The 22197-nt window shown below is 34.9% G+C and overlaps 2 protein-coding genes across 2 annotated transcripts in view; both read left to right on the top strand.

Moving 5' to 3' along the window:
* Positions 1–22197, top strand: part of LOC120780417 — a 147657-nt gene that overhangs the window by 29823 nt on the left and 95637 nt on the right. The window lies entirely within an intron of this gene.
* Positions 13826–15600, top strand: LOC120780632 (protein sneaky). The gene is made up of 6 exons (XM_040112891.1): positions 13826–14057; positions 14127–14246; positions 14299–14923; positions 14994–15115; positions 15172–15302; positions 15367–15600. Exons 1-6 carry the CDS (start codon positions 13826–13828, stop codon positions 15598–15600), a joined length of 1464 nt encoding a protein of 487 aa, XP_039968825.1.

Below are 22197 nucleotides of genomic sequence, written 5' to 3'. Positions count from 1 at the left end.
GGTTGAAAACCATGATAGGCTGCTGAGGTTTAAAGAGATTTTTAAAGCGATTGTTGGTGCATTAGAAGAATTAAGTGGTAATAGCGATTGCGATACTTCATCAAAAGCATATTCTTTTATAAGATCAATATCAACTAGCGAGGTCGTGATAAGCTTGTTCTGCCTAAATTGTATATTTGCATATACCTTACCATTATGCAAAACTCTTCAAACAACTTCATGCGACTTAGCGGCTGCTGTACAGCACGTCGAAACTAAGATTTGAAAAGCATAATGTAACAGTGACACAACTTTACAAATTGCTACCAAAAGAGTGTGTAAAGGCTGGCACAGTATTTCACGAAAACACCCTTTCATTTTATGAAAATTTTTTAAAATACAATTACATTAAGTCTGAATTGCAGCTTTGGCAAACAAAAGGGCGCAACGAACACGAAATAAACATGCCTAATTCAGCAATAGAATCGCTTGAAGCCTGCAATAAAGATTTATTTCCAAATGTGCATTTTCTTTTAAAAATTTTTGTAACTTTGCCAGTTACTACATGCTCTTCCGAGCGATCTTTTTCAACTATGAAGAGGTTAAAGACGTACCTCAGAAACTCAACAAGCACGGAAAGATTAAATGGTATGGCATTGATGTCGGTTCATCGCCGTATAAATGTGCCAACAAAAGGAGTTATTGACATATTTGCTGCGAAAAAAGCTCGCCGATTAAATTTAATTTTATAAATACATATACATACTTATAGTACATATAATATGTGTTTTTAACAATTTACAGGTGTAGATTAACATATGTATGTACATAATAAATGAAATATTTTTAGTTTTTTTATTTTATGATTTTTTCATATATTTTTTAAGATGTATAAGTAAGTATTATATGTAAATAATCACTGTAAAGCCTGAATAAAGATATGTATCACATATGTACATATGTAATTTGAATTTTAAATGTTTTTTGTTAGTTAAAAAACTAAACTTTAGGTTTCCTGTGTACCTTTCTTCCATGGTCTTGTCGTTTCAATAGTTAATATCTGCGTTAGGGTTTATTATTGATTGTAGTATACTTCTACACTGTTGTGCACAAAGAGACGCTATTCTGTTCTCTAGGTCTTCTGCGGACATATGATTTGGGGGGGAATTGGGATTTGGAACGTTAAGAAGGGGTGGACTTACTAAATTGTTAGGGTTAGCCATATTGATTCGCAAAGTTAACTATAATTTAATCTTTGTTTTTATTATTATTATTTTTTTTTTTTTCTTATTTAATTAGTATAAAGGTATGGTATCTCTATTTACTATTGAAACGTTTTTTTATTACTATAGCGTCTAAAATATTAAAATAATTAATGACTTACAATATTAGGTAGACCCGCTGCATTGTTTTATTATTTGCTGCCGTTTCTGATGCTATTGCTGTTATTGGTGATGAGTTTTGTTGTTGCTGTTTCTGATGTTGTTGTTTTCGATGATGAGTTTCGTTGTTGCTATTTCTGATGTTGTTGTTATCGATGATTAGTTTCGTTGTTGCTATTTCTGATGTTATTATTGTTGCTTCATTAAAATTTCCCATTGTAAATTGTCTTTATTTGTGCTTTATTTATTTTAAAATGTTGTCTTTGCTGCTTGATGATTGTTTTTTATACACAAAAATGTTTCTCACAATTTAAATTTTAATAAGTATTATTTGATTATTTGTTTTTGTTTTTCTTAATTTACCGCACCGATCGCTCGAATTTCGTCCTTTTTGCATATCTTGCTACTCGGGATTCGGTAGCGACACTTTATCGCGCGGTTGCCTGTGGACGGACACTACAGGCAAGGGTTTTCAGGAAAATTATTTTTTTTTTAATTCTCGCGATTTTAGCTCGGGCGCCAGTTATAAAATTACTTTTTATCTTAGTTTTTTTTTAAGATTTTATTTTATTATATAATTTCTTTCCGTTTAGTCACTATTACTCGTTGGGAAGACTATGTCTTCTTTGTCCAACCTTTTAGTCAGCTACACTTCTTTTCAGTTAGTCACTATTACTTATCTACGTGTTGGGAAGACTATGTCTTCTTAGTCCAACCTTTTTGTCAACCGCACTTATTAACTACCACTTAACTACTGAATTGAAACTTATGTTAAAAATTAGTTATTGGAATTAAAAGTGTGTGAGCAGCGATCAACACATGCAGTGCAACGTGACCGTGCATTCAATGCAGACGCTACGTCAACACTTTTGGGTCGAGCGTGCAATGATCGGAAATGGGCTAAACAAAATTTGGGGACGTAAACAGGAAATGATAGTCAGCGAAAGTAGAACAAAAATATGCTTATACGTTTCGTAATAATTATTAAGAAATGTAAATATGTTTGGTGAGAAACGTAAATATGTATGTTTAGTGTTAACTTCTATGCATCTAAGTAAAAGGGGGATTGTGGGATTTGCGGTAGCATACTTAAGTAAACTTTAAGGTGCGACATTTTATATATTGCAGACAAAAAAATTAAAACGAAATAAAGTTTTACAATCCGGGTTTTTGGAAAATTTTTTCGTAAAAAAAAAAAAATTTCAAGAACGTTCAACTGTGCTATTGCTCATTTTGCATACCTCATCGGTTTGGCTTGGGGATCGATATTATTTTTTCTCGTTTTCGTAACCGATTCCAAATATACTTGTTGCCAACCTTTATTGCGATTGTTCATTTCTCATATCTTATTGGTTAGGTTTTCGTATATTTAGGAATCGATATATATATATTTTCGTTTTCGTTGTCGATTCTTAATATATCTGTTGCCAACCTTTATAGTTTTTTTCGGAAATTTTATTTAAACAAGCAAAAATGAGCAAGCCAAAGCCAACTATCGCCAACCTCTCTCCAAGTAAGGAGTTGATCGACTTAAAGTCATTAAAGCGTCAAAGGATGGTGGCGAAAAGTAGCATTTTGCGCATAAAAACGGGTCTTCTAGAAAAGACTTATCATTAGATCCAATCGAATTGAAATGTCGTCTTGATATACTAAACTCACATAGTGAGAAATTGATGAAATGTAAATCTAAAATTGAAGAGATTGATGAAGACGACATGGCCCGAGGGGAGTTAGAGGACATAATTGTAGAAACAAAATCTATAATTCAAGCAATTTTGGCCAAAAATAGAACATCTACTGCTGAAACATCATTCGTAACGTCTCACAGCTCAAAGCTCCCAAAAATGAATTTGCCAAAATTCAAGGGAGAATATTCGGAATTTAAAAATTTCATGAGTTTGTTTGAGAGTCTGGATAGGTTCTGGGCACGGTAAAGGCGTTTCAAATGTCGGATGAAAACTATCCGAAGGCGTTGGTAAGTCCCAAAAAGGTTTACGACAATAAATGTTTGATTTTTTTTAATACAATTTCAAAACTTTTTGAGCTGCGAACTATCCCTAAGCCATCAGCCCCTTCATTGCGCGAGTTACGTCGCCGTCGTTGCAAGCCAAATCGCTACCGACGTCGCCGTCACCCTACTTCCACATTGACTGGTCTGCATAAATGTAACCAAAGCATAAAATGCAAGCTTATTTAAACACAAGTAACACAATACCTACTAAATATCATATTTTTTGCATATCTCTTTCCACGGTGGTCATGTTACGAAAATTATAATATTGCTCTACATTATAAAATGCCAACTAAACAAATTTTGTAAATGAAGAATTAGACTAAGAAATTTCAGTTTTATTCAATAAAAGTTTAGAAATAATTTGGACACTGAAGTGTACGTTTGTTTTAATCACATTTCTCATTTCTGGCGCAGTCGAACGGCGTACAACTCCAAAGAATTGTACGGAATCACAGTTCTAACGCTTATCGAAAAATATTCTAAAGAATGTTAAGTGAAAAAATAAATAAATAGAAACAAACTCTTTTACAAATCAATTTAAGATATTAAGTGAAATAAATAAATAAATAAAAACAAACTCTTTTAAAAATCAATTTAAGATATTAAGTGAAAAAAATAAATACAAAAAAAAACAAACTCAGTAACAAATCAATTTAAAATATTCGAAAAAATGAACAACCAAGAACAACAACAACTCCCGGTCAAAATACAAGGAGAAGCACTCCGGGTTATCCAGACCTGATCAAAAACTTTGGAGTTCGGGAAACGTATAACCAACTCCTTCATCGAGCAATATCGATGAAAAACTATAACGTAAGTCAATATTATTACAATTTAAGAAACATACTAGATAAAATTAATGCTAAGTATAACGAAGATTCGGAGAAACCATTAGAGTTTTCCCCAAACATTATCTTCAATAGTGTATGCGAGAAATATAAATTCGCTTAGATTAGCTTACAGGCTTAATAAACTATAACAACAACGGTACAAGGAATTATTTTTACAATAATAATTATAATAAGAATGATAATAACAATAATAATAATAATGACATGAAAGACAATCTTAACACCAATAGAATGCCCAATAATAATAGATTCACCAATACGTCGAGGAGCAGAAATTTTAATAATCGCTTTGAATCAGGCGTAACAAGCCAAAACGATAGGCAATGGTTCAACTCCAATAATAGCATTAGGCAAAACAGAAGCTCAGGACAAAACCGACAACACCAGCCGGGACGCTACAGTAACAATCAAGTACAACCTATGGAAGTTGATCATATCCAAGAATCAAATTTTCCATTGCAGGGTCACAATCAGATTTACCGATAGTCGAACTAACCATTGGTTACAACAAAATAAAATGCCTAGTAGATACCGGATCTACCACCTCGTTGATTGACAAAAACATTTTCTCTCATTATAAACGTAGCAAATTAAATAAAACACTTCTCATTAATACCCTGACCGAAAAAAAACGTTATAACATACGAACTAATAACACCACTACCAAAAGAATTCAACAAAAGCAGTTATATTGCTTGGAAGGTAACCAGTTTTAATGATAGGAATTTTGACGACGTAATAGGACAAAATATCCTTAAACCAATGGAAACAATCATTAACTTAGGAGAAAGTTGTATAGAAATTAATAAAGTGAAAACACATTTTATAAATAAATGCCCCTTCAACTACGAGGAAATCCACAATATTGAAAGCTACCCAGAGGAAAACTCTATTGCGGAAATCGTAAACAAATTATATCATGAAAATATGAATGACGAGGAAGTAAATAAACTAAAAATGTTAGTGAAAAAAAGTAATAAAATATTCTTTACTGAAGGACAGATGCTAACGCATACACATGAAATTAAACACGAAATAATTACAACAACGGACAGACCATCTTACGCAAAAATATATCGCTATCCCCAAATACATGGGAAGGAAATACAGAAACAAATTAAGGATATGCTAGAACAGGGAATATTACAGGAAAGTAATTCACCATATAACTCACCCCTTTGGATAGTACCGAAGAAAATATATAATTCTGGCGAAAGAAAATGGAGGCTAGTCGTCGATTACAGGAGCCTTAATGAAATCACTGTTAATGACAAATTTCCGATACCAAATATAGATAGTATTTTAGAGAAACTAGGAAGAGCTCAATACTTCACAACCCTGGATCTTGCAAAAGGATTTCACCAGGTTCTAATTAAAGAAAGCGATAGAAAGAAAACAGCATTCTCAACCCCTTTAGGACACTATGAATTCATCAGAATGCCATTCGGGCTCAAAAACGCCCCGGCCACCTTCCAACCCCTAATAAATTCAGTACTTAGGGAATATATAAATAAAATCTGTGTAGTCTATCTAGACGACATATTAATATTTAGTACAAATATCGATGAGCACACAGAAAGTATCCAAAATTTTTTTAACAAATTAACAGAATAAATTTTAAAAATTCAGATAGATAAGTGCAAATTCTTTTTGCAAAGTCAACATAATATTTAGGCCATATACTAACCTCAGAGTTAATCAAACCAAATATGAACAAAATAAAAAACATACAGGAACTTAAGTTACCGCAAACGGTTAAACAAATAAAACCGTTTTTGGGCATGACCGGCTATTACAGAAAATTTATAAGGGATTACGCCAAAGTGTCCCAAGGCTTAACAAAATATTTGAAAAAGGGAGCTAAAATTAACATTCGTGACCCCCAATATACAAATTCGTTCGAGAAATTGACTTTTTGACGAACCCACGGGTACTCAAGTATCCGGATTTCAAACTCGAATTCTCCGTCACAACAGATGCAAGTGATTTTGCAATTGGAGCTATTTTAACACAAGAAGGACATCCCATAAGCTATGCAAGCAGATCACTAAACCACCACGAAAGAAAATACTTAGCGACGGAAAAAGAGATGCTAGCCATAGTCTGGGCGGTCAACTATTTCAGACCGTATATCTACGGGAGACAATTCGACCTCATGACAGACCATCAATCGCTTAAGTGGCTATATTTTAAAAATAAAAAAGATATAAATCCTAGATTACAGAGGTGGCTTCTCAAATTAGGAGAATACGACATTAACATAAGTTATGTCAAGGGAAAGGACAACACTGCCGCTGACTTTATGAGCAGAATAAATGCAGAGGCAGGTGAAATTAATATCCTATAGGAAAATGAATCCACTCTCAAGAAGAGGAATTGCATGACCATTTTGGTATCTTGGAAAATGCCGTTAACAGTTTTTCAACACAGATAATCCTTACTCATTCAAAAAACCAGGAATCACAATTTGTAAATGGAAAACATAAAATTTTTATTAGCGAAGAAGATATAAATACAGATTACATGTCCGACATATTCAGGCGATTCTTAAGAAACGGCAAAGTAGGAATATATTCGGAACTACCGGACCACGAATACAATAAAGTTCAGCAAAAATTAATTGACTTGTTTAACAGAACAATAAAATTTTATAAATGTACGCACCATGCAAAAGACATGCAGAATGAAGATGAAGCTTATAGATACATAGCGAAATATCATAAAAACGAAACTGGACATGGAGGAATTAACGGAAATTATGAAGGACTGAAAACCTTAATTTACTACAACGATCTAAAGAAGTAAATACAAAAATATATAAATAACTGCGAAATATGCAATAAAGCGAAATACGACCGAAAACCTATTAAGGAAAAATACAGGCCAACAAAAACATTGTTTTATCACTTTTTTCGATAAATTTTCAAAATATGCAATGGCACTAGCTTTAGAAGATAGAAACAGCCTCACAATCGTAGAAGAAATTAGACTTTATCTCTCTCTCTGAGGTAAGCCAACAAAAATTATAACAGACAACGAATTTAACTCAGTAAACATAAAAGAACTCTTAAGACAGGAATCCATTGACATTCATTTTACAAAATCAAATAATCACACAGGAAACGCTGATGTAGAAAGGCTACACAGTACTATTTTCGAAAATTTAGAACAATGGAAGCCATGAAATCACCACTATCAACTCAAGAAAAAGTTTTTAAAAGTATAGAATGGTATAACGACTCAGTCCACTCCACGATAAAAGCAAAACCTATAGATGTAATTGAAGATAGAAAAGATAAAGCCAAAATATACAAAACTCTATAGGATAAAAAAAAACGTACAATGGAAAAATTGAGCGAACAGCGCGAAAGTTTTCAAAATACGGAACAGGAAGGGTATGTGAAGAACTATAAGGCTGTTAGGCATAAATACGAACCAAGATATCGCAAACTAAATTTACAAAACATACACTTTTCCAATATTAAAAGAAAAAAGAAATTTGAAATGGATCCTTACCTCTGTGATGTTACTACTGGCATTGACACCAATCCAACCTCCTCTCACAATAGAAAAAATTGAAACTAATCTTGGATACATGGAAGTATGGATCGAAGACGTCCAACTTGCAGAAACCTACAACACTATACTAGATATGTATATTAAATATAGAGGAAATATTAGGTATAATCGACACAATTCACAAAAATATAGAACATGCTGGCCTACAGGAAAAAACAGAAATTTTGGAAATGCAACTTAACAATATAAAAAGCAAAGCTTTAACTTTAATACCACACAGACAGCGAAGAGGCCTAATTAATATTTCTGGAACAGCTCAAAAATGGTTATTCGGCACTATGGATGATAACGATAGGCAAGAAATAGAAGTACATCTGAATTCAATAGATACAAATAACCATAATGCAATTAAAAATCTTAATAGTCAGATAAGCATTAATACACACTTTAATAAAACTTTCTCTAAACTCAAGTCTATTATAGCAAGCGACCGTATCATAATAAATTCGAAATTAAATAGTATAAATAAAGTTAACAACGAAATACAAAGCCATATCCAATTCAACGACTTTAGACTTAAATTAAAAATTATACAGGACAATATCGAACACATTCAGGAAAGCTGTATCAAAGCTAGGAATATTTTACGGAAGCATGTTGACAAAAGAAGAGATAACTAAGTTCGGAATAGATTTCAATAAACTGCAAAATATTAAACTGGGAACTCTCATTAATAGCAATGGGAATATAACATTCGCCATTAAAATACCAAAAGATTCTATCTCTCTTCTAATAAACTATCTTATACCCATTGGAAACGAAACGGAGGACTTGGCCCAAAAACTGCGAATTCGACGCCAAAACAGAACTTTAAATATTATAGGGATTGGAGATTCAAGTACAAAAGTCGGGGTCAAATTAAGATCATTTGTTAAGTCGCGCGTAAATAATTATGAATTTTCGGCGGAATTATGCGATGTATTTCGGCTAATCATCCAGACCATACCATTAATATTAATGGTTGCACAATATTAAATTGGCGGATCCAGAATTCCAAAAATTTCAAAAGATCGATGTGTTGTTAGGAGCAGAAACCTTTTTCGATTTGTTAGCGGTTGGTCAAACTAAAAGTGGCCGTAATCAACCAACGCTACAGAAAACTCTTTTGGGATGGATTGTGTCTGGCAAATATGTATGTCAGCAGTCTTAGTCCTCCTCCCGAAGTAAATAGCACATTATGCCAAACTGAAGAAGACTTAACGTCAATATATTCAGTAGTCTGTCAATCAATGTGTTCTGAGGCCCGAAAACAAAACAACAAAATTATGAGTTGTTTTTGATGCGTTGAGTCGATGGTAGGACCAACCATCCAAGAAGAATTGTACTCAACTCTTCTTCGTTTTCGTTTAGATAAGTACGCTTTAACCGCAGACATTACCGTCAAATAATCATACATGAAGAAGACCGAAACTGTTAACTCATTGTGTGGAGAGAGCATCCCTCGGAGCAAATTCAGATTTTTCGACTTAACATCGTCACTTACGGCACTGCACCTGCACCATTTCTTGCAATTCGGTGTTTACAAATATTCAGCGATGCTAATACAATTAATTAAATTGCCGAAAGAGGATTTGTTTCGATTTGTTTTGGATGCTAATTTTAATGATCTGCGAGCTACTAAACGAAACATACTGTCAGTCTCTGCTCGCTTTTTCGATCCTCTTGGATAATTAGCCCCACTAGTTACCAAAGCAAAAATCTTATTGCAAGAGCTTTTGATCCCAAAACTAGATTGGGATAAGACGATTCCATTGCGCCTTGATACTAGCTGGCAGAATTTCAAAGCCAACCTACTGCAGCTGTCATCAATTAGCATTCCTCGGTACGTAAATCTAGAGTCGAGTGCTATATGCCAAATACATGGCTTCTCCGACGCTTCAATAAGAGCGTACGGATGCTGCATATACATACGAAGCCAATATGCTAGTGGTGTCAAATGTACGCTGCTTACTGTAAAGTATAGAGTCCAAGTCTCTTCCGCGTCTCGAGCTCTTGGCAGCACATCTTCTTGCCAAATTATAGTCACGAATTGCGCCAATGTTGAATCGACGATTCGAAAAAATTACATTTTGGACAGACTCTGAAATCGTATTGCATTGGGTAAAAACGACTCCATCTTCATTACAAAACTTTGTTGCAAATATAGTGTCTGAAATCCAAGAAAAGCGCCGTCGCCCCGGGCGCAATGTCTTGGGACGGCAAAACGATCTTCGTTGTTAATATTCAGAAAAATACTTCAACAAATTTTTTTACAAAATTTATTATGAAAGATAAAGAGTTGTACACTCACAATGTAATAATCTGAAGAACAATGAAAAATATTAATTTTTACTCGAATACTCTTCAGTCTTTGAATTTGCCATTTATCTTTTGGCTTATATCTTTCTTAAAAATAGTGATAGAACTTAAAGATGCACTTTTATAGCTTTGATCACTGCAAAATCACATATCATATCATTGTAATTTAAAGTTGAAGCAGTTTCACATTCTATTGAGAGAATCGCAAGATTGGACAGTCTACTCTGACTTATGGTCGATCCCAAGTAAGATTTGATCAATTTAAGTTTGCTAAAACATTTTTCAAGATGCAACTGATACAGGTATAGTGAGTAGTATTCTTAAAGCTGTCGCTAACGTCTTGTAGGCTTCCAGTCCCATTGAAGAAATGTACACTGCCGATCAACTGAATAGGTTCACATAAATTCGCTTGCATTTTCATGAATTTTTTATCACATATTGATCGTAGGTATGTTTTTTAAAAACGTTTTAACTTTATATTAGTGTCAATCAATGTGCGCTAGTAAAGCATCGCTTGCTAAGTACCGTTACTTTGCATATTCTGTTCAACTGAATAGGTTCAGCTGAAAGATTTTTAGTTTGCGATTAAACTTGGCGGTGTGGCGACACATTTTTGATACAAATTTTTTATTTCATATATTTTCTTTAAATTAAATGAAAAATGGGACGCGGAGAACAATTATCCGAGTATGAACGAGGCCAAATCGAAGCCTATCGTGAAAGTGGTCTTAGCCATCGCAAAATCGCTCAAAAAATTGGACGAAGGCAAAGCAGAATATGGCACAAACATGAAAGGCGGAGTCAAACACGCCACCTCTGCGGCAGTCAGGAGGCATATTGTGCGAGCTGCGTCCAATTCACATCTCTTCAGCACCCAAAATTAAATAAATTTGCGGTGTTACAGCCAGTGTGTCTACAGTTAAACGTGTGATTTCGTCGGCTGACAATCTAAAATGAATGAAACTTAAAAAAAAACACCGTTAAATGATGCACGTAAAGCTTTACGACTGCTCTTTGCGCGCAAGCACATGAGCTGGACGAGCGAAGATGGTGGTTTTTTCCGACAAAAAAAAAAATATATAAATATATAAAATATAGCTCGCTTCCCGATCGTTTATATGAAGTTATATCGAAAACGGTGGATTCACTCATTACACTGTGGAACATTTTTGGGATTATTGTCTGTGGGGTGAGAAATTCCAAGTCACCCCCCAGCTAATCTGGTTGTACTGTGTTATTAAACTTATTAAAAATTACTTTAGAAATGTACTTAAGTATAAGCTAAGTGCCAAAAATATGAAAATTGCCTCAAGTTACTGATATAATTTTAATTTTTTTATGTTGAACCTATTCAGATGAACGAAAAAAAATCATTGATTTTGTTAACCTTTCAGAAGAAAAAATTAATAAGAAATAAATAATATGTTTTATTGTTATTTCAATATGATTTAAGAATTAAAGAAAAAAAAAATTATGTAAATCGGAAAACTGGTTTAGGAATTATAGATCAATCAGTTGAGCGGCAGTGTATAATAAAACTTTTTCTGGCGAAAATCCAACTTGTTCTTCGTTTTTCTTCGCTCTTTTTAATAAAAGTAGGACGTAGATGTCTTGTAAATTTACTATCAATTTCCTCAAAAACCGTATTGTGAGAATTTTGGAACTTCAGAATTTGCGTGGCTTCTAGTTCCTAAATTTTTTATACTTAATATCGAAGATATTTTGTAAAAATTGACTTTTGTTCGAACCACCTCATGAAACTTGTAGGTAGGTAGATAAAGGGGGGCGGCAGAACATCCCGAAGTTGTAGCTACGCCACTGCGTTAGGTTAAGGATTAGGCTAACTAATGAAAGTAATGTAATAAGGAATTCTATTGGATAAAGACTATACCCGCGAACGGACGTTCTTCTTTTTTAATCGGAATTTTTACATTCGAGCTTAGCACAGGCAATCAGCTTTTAGTTGCGCATCTCAGTGAGTCCAACTTCTAACTTTAATCTTAAAAACGCTTAAGATTTTTTCAAAGCGCTTTGCCTCCCTTAAGTCATTGATGTTTCTCCATAGCACACATATACATATGGTGTTATTCTTCTTCTTTACTGGCCTAGACACCGCTTACGCGATTTTAGCCGAGTTAACAAGAGCGCATCAGTCGTTTCTTCTTTTCGCTACGTGGCGCCAATTGGATATTCCAAGCGAAGCCAGGTCCTTCTACACTTGGTCCTTCCAACGGAGTGGAGGTCTTCCTCTTCCTCTGCTTCCCCCGGCAGGTACTGCGTCGAATACTTTCAGAGCTGGAGTGTTTTCGTCCATATGGTGTTCACAATATGTAAATACACGTTTTACAATAATTACAGATATCGTAAATTTCAGTCCATTTTAAAAGCATTTATAATGCATTCTTGATAATTACTGACAGAATGGAAATGGATAATTTCTAGTAACGTTCCTTCATCTCATTTAGTAAAAAACAAAATCATTGCTTGTTTAAACGGAAAGAACTTTTGAATCAAGCTATAATCATTTCTGAAACGTTATTTAATTGTCAATAAAATTTGGTTTATTTGCTGTTAGCAAGTTCGAATGGATTTGACGTAAGTTTTTACGCAGCTTGAGGCATTTACTACCGTGGCCATATAAAGGACTGCAAATTCGGTGTGGTATTAGTATTGGGAGAGAGACTCCGTCGCTGAATGCTGTCATTAATCCCAGTGGATGAAAGCTTAGCCACAATCCGCATAAAATCGAAGTTCTTCAACATATCGCTTATTTAGGCCCACGCCCTGACGGAAGAGAACGGCGATGTACCAAATATGCCATCTATGAGCGCTAGGAGCGCACTTATCAGAGTTCGACGTGACGAATTTTCGAGAGAAAGGTTCTGCGAAAGATTTAGAGTCCTTTGCGCATTGGCAACGGCGAATATCGCATTCGATGGAACGATGAGCTGTATGAAATATACGACGACATTGACATTGTTCAGCGAATTAAAAAACAGTGGCCACGCTGGACGAGTGGACGAAAACACTCCAACTCTGAAAGTGTCCGACGCAGTATCCGCCGGGGAAAGCAGAGTAAGAGGAAGACCTCCACTTCGGTGGAAAGTCTAGGTGGAGAAGGACCTTTTTTCGAGAGCGAAAAGGAACGAGTGGCGCGCTGCAGTAAACTCATTAAGTGTTGTGTACGCCAATAAAGAAGAAGAAGAAGTGATTTCCAAATTAATTAAAATTGTAAATGTAAGATAGTTGGGTTAATTAAAAAATTAGTTTGGTCAAATTAAACTAAAAGGCACAGTGATGAATAAGTCGACTTATTTTTCGTGTTTGTTTTATTCCAACTGTTGAAATTGAGTATTAATTTTCTCCAATGCGCAGGACAAAAAAATTTTGTTTTGCACAAGGGTTTTACTTAATATTTTCTGTTCGATTATAAATAATATATAAAATATATCTGCCGCGAATTTATAAAAATCGGAAAGAATGCTTGCTTTTATATACTTATATTTTTGTATTTACTATTTTAAACTGACGCCAATATGTACATTTAAATATTTTGTATGTCAGTTAATTATGTGCCTTGAATTTGAGCTTTAGCCAACTTAGCAGTTATCCCAGAAATACAGAAATATTGTGTCTGTAAATATGTGTCAATGATATGCTTGTTATCTAAGGTTGAAAATATAATAAAACAAATATTGTACATTCATATATGTCATACAGAAATGTTTTATTTTATAAAAAGAAATTTTGGTTTAATATTTTCTCAAAAATGTCGTTCTTTATACTGCATTTTGTTAAGCCGCAACGTTGAAAATTGGACGTGTAAAAGATATTTTTGTAGTAGTTTTGTCGGTTTTCTAGTGGCTACCGTGTTATGGTTCCTACTTCTGCTTAATTTTCAATTTTCTTTAGAAATGAAGATTATAACATTGGGGATAATCGTTACATTGGTTGGTAAGGACATTAGCAAAAGCTCAAAAGTTATGGCTCTCTATTCGATATATGACATTATCCTAACGGCAGGAACCGGATTTTTGTTTACATCGAGTTTAAAGTGTATTACTTTTTTAATATTTATGGGAATGGCAGGCAAATCTGGACGGAGTTATTTGCGAGCTTTGAGTTTCGCCTACATAATAACAGGTAAATTGAATCTACGCTTTTTTTGTCACACAAGTCATTTGAGCAAATTCAGGTCCTATTGCAAATTTGGCTGCAAATGGTGGAGAAGTTGTTCGAGTATTTGCATGTGCCACAACGCTTACATATAATTTGACCAAGACCCGATTAGATATTATGACAAAACCATTCCAAAAAACCTTAAATTCGATGGAAAATGATTTAATTGATGTAAAAAAATCATTTGAAAGGATGAATGAAATCCTTCTTCCAATTCGCGTTGAAGTTGGTGGAGCCGATTACGATTCATATGATAATTTTACTTTTGGTAAAGCGGAAAATATGGGACACCATGTGCAAAAGACATATACAAAAAAATTTGAAACTCGTTGTAAAAGGCAGATAGTGAAAGGGGAAAAACGCTGCCGTGAAGCATTTGCCAAAGCTCATACAGAATGTGAGAATAAGTTTCCCCGTATAGTTCGAACTTTCTTCTGTTGGCCTTTTCAAGTGGATTTTATATGTCACATGAATTTATTGGGAAAACCAGACAATATTTGTAAACCAAATGAAGTGCTGCCTTCCAATTTTGGAGACAACTATGTTCAATTGAATGATGCTCAAAATACACTTTATAGAAATACCTCAGAAGTGGAGTTAAAATACAAAGCAAAATCCGTAATTACACATGCTGACATGAGGTATAATTAGGTTAATTATTTGTTAAAATATAAAATAATTATTTCAAAAATTTAAAACTTCGATTTCTAGGGCACTCGATCACATATCTGATATGGTTGTAGACGAATTTAATGCCAAGAAGAAAATATTTGATATAATAATGCACATCACAAATACCGTTTTATCACTACTTATCTTTAAGGTTGCAGTTGGTAAACAAATTTTTAGTAAATGTTTATTTTATTCTAATAAGTTGAATTATTTCAAGCCGCTGTAGTATATCACAAAAAGTACTTAAGCAACATTGATTTTGATAATATATATGTAACGGATTACTTTCGCCAAGTTGATGACCGGCGAAAACGAAAAAAAAAACCAACAATATTACCATTAACCAAGGTAAGATTTCTAATGCATACATAATGGGTACTGCGCAAAAATTTCTGATTCTTCGTTTACTTAGTTCGAAAAAAACGATGTGGTGGATTTGGAGCGTACATGCCACCGAACTGAAAATGAATCGAAGATAATATTTTTTTATTTTCTTCAATTCTCATTGGAAATCTTAACCGCATGCTTCTTTTTAATTCTTGACCACGTGATTATTACGTTGCTCAATATAATACGATTCAATTCTTTCATTACATATACACAAGAAGGAGAGCACATAATAAATTTTCAGGTAAATGGCACATAATAATTACAATAAATTATTCCAAATTAAAAAATTATTCGCAAATTCGAAATATACGATCCCTTACTTCTCTTGTCTGCTGAAAATCGACTTGCACTTCACGCAAGAATGATATAATACGAGTACAAGAATATGACGTGATACAAGAATAGCATTTATTCTATTATTCTTGAATTCAAAGATTTAGAGGTGAATATTAATACATACGCAATTACATAAGCAATTATGCACATTTCAACTGCTAACTGTTAATAATGTACTTATTGCAAGTTATTGCGTTGCTTGTCCTTATATACAATTTTTATTTCTATCTTAAAGCTTAGTATCCAGCTCTCAAGGAATGTAAAAACTTCATTTAAAAACGCTTAAGAAATGGCCAAAAAATTTCCTGTGGTAAATTTTATTTTGCTAGTATGCAGCTCTGAAGAAATGTACACTAATTTTTAATATATTTTTTCAATGAAATTGGTATTTGGCAATCTTGGTTTTGCGAAGAAAAAATTCATCAACAATTTTTTCTTGAAGAAAATTCGAAGTATTCGTTAAATTCATTTTAAATGAATTAAAATCATTATTATGAAGTCTAGTTCATTTTGAAATGTCGTATAAAACTTACCAATTATCAACAACATTCCTTAAATCGCAATGAAAATATTTATGTTATTACACACATACATACATACTACACTCAAAGTTTATTTTCTTTGTTTATTCTCTCTTGCTCGTTTAGTGCTGAACACATTGAGCGCGACACGACATAGCAGCACGACAGTGAACTGAAAATGGCGTCGTGAATCCTTCAACATGAACATTTGTGAGATGCAGCAACTTAACAATGGCCGGCATGGTCACAAGACAACACAGCTGTCCATTTTGCATGTACACAATTTCGTTGTGGCCATACTAATACCTTGCACTTCAATGAAATTTTAATATTTTGTTCAAAGTGAAATTTTTTATGCAAAAAATAAGTAAATATGTCAATTTATTTCTTTTAAATTATCAGTTTTTATTACAATTGATATAATAGAGTTATTTTAATTGTAATATAACGTCAGGTTTGTTAGAGCTTTGAATAATTTTACATTTTACATATTAGTGGCATCACTCTACTGTCAACTCTACTGTCGTTGGCAAATATAAAACTATATTTAAGTTAGCGAGAGCGACAACTGTCGGGCTGAAGTCATGTAGTCGTGCAGCTGTCAAAATAGCTGTGTCTGTAAGAACGTGTGTATTTTAATATTTGACAGATGTAGCTTGCAGTTTGTCGCACTCAATGTGTTCAGAACTACTAATGTGGATCATTTAAGCTGTCAAATTTACTTGAAGAAATAATGTATTTTTGTTTTTGAGCAATTACTAAAGAGCTGACCTTAACAAAATAAAATAATGTATATATGAGCATATTTGTATGTTTGTTGCACGCATAGCCTAGGTTAATCTAGTGGGCCAATAAGCCACGCATAGACCAGTTTTGGTCCTTTGTGATACCCGATGGATTTCAGTTACTAAGTCCATAAGAAGTAGTCATCCTTTAGGATACCTGCGGCATCACCATCAATATCTCCTCCAGTGTATCATTCCGTGGGAACCCCAGATACTTACAGCGTAGTCTTGCCAATTGATCACGTTGTCGAGTGTTAGCCGTACACCATTCTTGGCCATCTTGTCCACTATTTCATTGCTCTAGCAACTCTTTTCACTGCAGCTCAGCTTCCCAAGGCACTTCTAACGATATGCGATACGAGGTTACTGTCTTGACTGGAGCTAGGATATTTACGTAGATGTTGACTCTGGAATTGCATGCAGGTGCATTAGAAGCAAAGACCTCAGCTTGAAACATACTGCAATGGTCCGGCAACTTTAAAGGTTGTCTTATGCCTAACTATGAACAGTACATTCCCGCACCAACTCCATCGTCCATTTTCGAGTCATCCGTATAAAGTTTGAGAGTGTTGCGCGTAGCTGTCATACCTTTGCGTCAGCCATCTTTTTCTATGTTTACTTTGAACCTTCTTTCCCAGTTGAAAAGTGGGATCATGTAGTCGGTTTTTGCCTGACCGCCCACCACCGAACTTTACCCGAATGTTCTATATGTAAATTCTCCTGCAGCCAGTAGTCTTTCCTCCTATTTTGCTTTGCATTTTCAGCGAAGAAGTCTATAGGTGGTAGGTTATGCACAGCGCAGCCAGCTTCTGAAACCTTTTCATTGGCTTCCGGTAGGTGGATTTCAGTACACCTGTCCACCATACTACTGCACCGTAGAGTAAACTTGGTCTTACAATATTTGATAAGCACCATATAAAGCATTACCTTAAGAGAGAGTATCTCCATAAAGAAATTTGGTGTTTTGTTGTGAACACAAGCAATTCCGTTTTCTCCTGGTTCCATCCCAGACCCGCTTGCGATGCCCATTTTGAGACTGTGTCGAGAGTAAGATGTCAATGTCGTCCGCATATGCCATTATCTTAGTGGCTTTGCCGCCCAAGTTCCTTAACAGTTTATTCACCACTAATGTCCATAAAAGCAGAGATAGCACTTCGACTTGCGGATTACCTCTACAGACTTCCTTGGTCATTTTAGCGTCGTTCCATTCCGATGTTATAAGTATGTCTAGAGGTCAAAAATCGTCTGATCCATTGATGTAAAGTCGGATCAACACCTATTGACTGGATACTATTCAGAATAGATTCCGTATAGACGTTGTTGACCGCTCCAGAAATGTCCAGGAATGTTTCAAGCGTATATTACTTATATTGAATAGACCTTTCGGTATTAAATATCAATGTATGGAGTGCAGTCTCTACTGATCCGCCTTTCGTATATGCGTGCTGCGCCTTGGGCAAGCTTCTATTGACTGGATACTATTCAGAATAGATTCCGTAGAGACGTTGTTGAACGCTCCAGAAATGTCCAGGAATGCACCAAGAGTGTAATTATTATATTCAAGAGCTCTTTAGATATTAAATATCAGTATATGGAGTGTACTCTACTGATCTGCCTTTCGTATATGCGTGCTGTGCCTTGGACAAGCTTCTAGTGGGCGCTGTGGCCCTAATATGCGTGTCCAAGATTTTCTCTAGCGTTTTCACCAGGAGAGATATTAAGCTTAAAGGCCCAAACTGTTTGGGTGGTTTGGATTAGGTGTGTTTGTTTCTATCTGCTTTCAGTAAGAAAACTATCCTAGCCTCCCTCCATGAGTCTGGCACAAGTCTGAACTGCATCTCTTAAAAATCGCTTTTAGCTATGGCACATACATATATACAAGTTTTTCCAAGATTCTCGCTTTATCTTGCGCATTAACTTCGGGTGTACCACATAATTCTCAAAATCAAAATCCCCAAAATCAAAATCCGGCGATTTTAAACCTAATTTCGATGTATTTCACACAGAAAAAGGGAATTCTTTACTCAATATTATATTTAAAGTTGAAGTTCACGAGATATTTTATGTTTAATGGTTTCACGAATATTTAATAGGTAAATTAAAGAAAAATGCAATACCTGTTATATCAATCAGTTTAACAGTCCTGTACATTTCCTGGTTCGTTGGTATATGTCGGCTTATTTTCGTTTTTTGGGCTCGTTTCTATGGTAAGTACACCCGGCGGTCTAGTTGGCAATCTACAATTGCTTCCCAATAATTTGGGAAGGCGCCAGTGAAGATGATGTACTCAAATCCTTTACTTTGTTGTTCGCCTGTGCCACAGATACTTGATGGGCCTTTGGATCATGATTATGGGCAGTAGGAGCGCGTTGTATTACATGATCGCCACTATTTTCTTTTGTCACAACAACACTTTTACACATTAGGGATTTTCTTTGCGCACACGACCAGCGGAACTTTTTCTTCTTTTCATATTTGGAATGAAAATGGTAATCAAAACCATCCAAAAATATTTTATTACTTCCTTTGTTTGACACTGTAACGACGACTTCCATTTTCTTTAAATTTAAATATTATTTAACACGATATTTAATCAAAAATATAACTATACAATTTTAATCACAATTATTACACGTAATGTGATAAATAATATGAAAAAATGCATATGGTAAAATAATTGTAGAAAAGGTAACGGTACTATTTGTATTTTAAGTCATACATACTATGTACAGTAGAGGCCCGCTAATCCGGACACGGCCTAATCCGGATTCCACTGTAATCCGGACAGGGTTAAAAAATTCAAAATTTCTATTATGTCCCTTGTAATCCGGACAGACATTCTCTATCCATATTCTCTAATCCGGATCACATATTTATTATTCACTACATTCACTTTTATGCTTTATTGTTTTAAGTTTTTTTTTTTGGAACATGTGTATTATTTGTTATAATAAACAAACAGAAATTTAAAAATATTTTTTCTTAATACGAGTACATAGTTCTGATATGTCTTTGGTAATCCGGAATCCCTGATATTCCGGATAGGGGCCGGTTTTAATTGATGCGGCTTAGCGGGCCTCTACTGTATGTACATTTATTGGTTAATGGATTACAATGTTATATTAAGCTCTGATTTTCTATATTCTTTTGTTTTCTACTCGATAACAATGCTGCTGAAAACCAAAGTTTTCTTGTCCCTTGCATATATTGTTAATTTTGCCAACCTTTGCTACATGCAGCAATAGCTCAGGGGTTAGAGTCTGTAGCTGTCATGCAAGGGTTTTGGGTTCAAATCTGGGTCTGGGCCGCTTTTTTAAATACTATTTTTTTTAGCTTTTTAGTCGCTAAATAAAATAATTATTTATTTGCTCTAAATCCGTCATGCGTTCTCGTCTATATCTATATATTGTCATATATGGGTACATATATATGTAACTACGAATTAAAACTCAACTAAAGAGCGGTTTTACTATCTTTTATATGATCTCTAATAATATTTAATAAAAAAAATGGGGACTTTGTGTTTGGGGATTTTGTGACACTGCCTCAAAAAAAAAGGTGGGGATTTCGTGTTAGGGGATTTTAATTTTGGGGATTTTGATTTTGGGGATTATGTGTTTGGGGATTTTTTTTCAACTGGGGATTTTGTGGCACTCCCATTAACTTCTTGTAGTCCCTTAGAAGATCTTTATATTCGTTCTAACAGTCTACGCTTTCTGCTAGCTTGGTCCAGTTAAAATATTCCCGTACTTTGCGTCTGCAAGGCCCAAGCTCCTTGTTCCAGCAAGGAGGCTTCGTTTTGTTCTGGAGGTGGGTATGTAGGTAGATTCCTCATCTCGCTCAGCTACTACTATACTAATTTGCAAAATATAATTGAATAGAGACTCACCTGGCCGCTAGCGACACAGTTCATAAGATCGCTGTGTCCTCCGGTGGTTGCAGCCTCGTCTCCCATCGACGTTTGGACTGATATCCTTGTTTCTTTGTTGACCTCTATGTTGAGTTTTATGATTCCAAGGTCTCTACCCCTAACGCTTTGTACCTACCGCCAAGTACCGCATTAGCAATGGCCGTTGTACTTGTATTACCCATTCACCTTGTTTTGAGAATGCATATAAAACAATTCAATTTAAGTGGATGATGGGGAAAATACGTCGGCCTTCGCCAAGAGCCGCCTGCAATGACTCTGACAAGAGCCGGCTTAAAATCATGATAATGTGAGCAGCGACACCCATTTCCAGTCGACATTCGCGCGTAGGATACAGAGGAAAAAAAATTATAAAAAGATAATTTCTGTAAAATTTTCAAAAAGTAAATAGACGGTCCAATTATTGTTGGGTGTTATGTTGTTTGTAGTGTCTGAAGTCAGATCCTGAGGTGGTCGCCTGGCAGTTACCAACATACTGACTGACAGTACCTTTTAAGCGCAAATAGAATTCTCCGAAGGTAGCAGCTAAAAATAGAGCCACAATGAAGCTGGACATAGAAAACTCTGAAAACACTGATTTATCAGAAAAAGAGAAAAAATACTTCAAAATACATCGCAGTTCTGCTTGAAGTAAAAATACGGCGGTACTCGCAATGAATAAACCCACCAGAGTACTTGGTGAATTACAAATATTTTAAATTATCGCAAATGGCTAGAATAAAATGTGGACACCCGAACATTGTGGACACCGGAACAAACATCTCTGGTCAATGAGGAAATGATGAAGCTAAAGAAGAGACGTCTTCGGCATGTATGGCAAGTCAGTAAAAATAAATAGGCGCTTCTTGTTGCCAAAACCAAGAGATCCTGTAACAATCTTTGGAACGCGACTATACAAAACAATGAGACAATATCTCGATGCCCACCAATTTTAAACAGAAGAAGGCATTGGTCAAGAACAATGCAGAGAGGGCCGAAGGGTTCGCCATATATCTTCGAAACCCGTCTACTCCCAACGAGTTAGTGATGGATTTACCAATGCGGCAGTCAGCAATTTTTTGGATGTTGTTTGTCAAATGAAATTTCCGATTTCTGAAATAGATGCTGTAGAAGTATGCACATGAGGAAATCAAAGCATTGGCAAACAAAATGTCATCAGATTATAACAGAATTAATGCCTTTGCACTTAAAGCGATCACCGAAAACGTAATCAGCATGATTGTCAAACTTTTTAACGAAATGCTCAGACTTTGTCATTTCCCATAGCAATGGAAATGTACCGA

The sequence above is a fragment of the Bactrocera tryoni genome, unplaced genomic scaffold (genome assembly GCF_016617805.1).
Source record: "Bactrocera tryoni isolate S06 unplaced genomic scaffold, CSIRO_BtryS06_freeze2 scaffold_25, whole genome shotgun sequence".
NCBI classification, from domain to species: domain Eukaryota; kingdom Metazoa; phylum Arthropoda; class Insecta; order Diptera; family Tephritidae; genus Bactrocera; species Bactrocera tryoni.
Note: the sequence above shows the minus strand (reverse complement) of the source record. Positions and strands in the feature narration are given on the sequence as shown.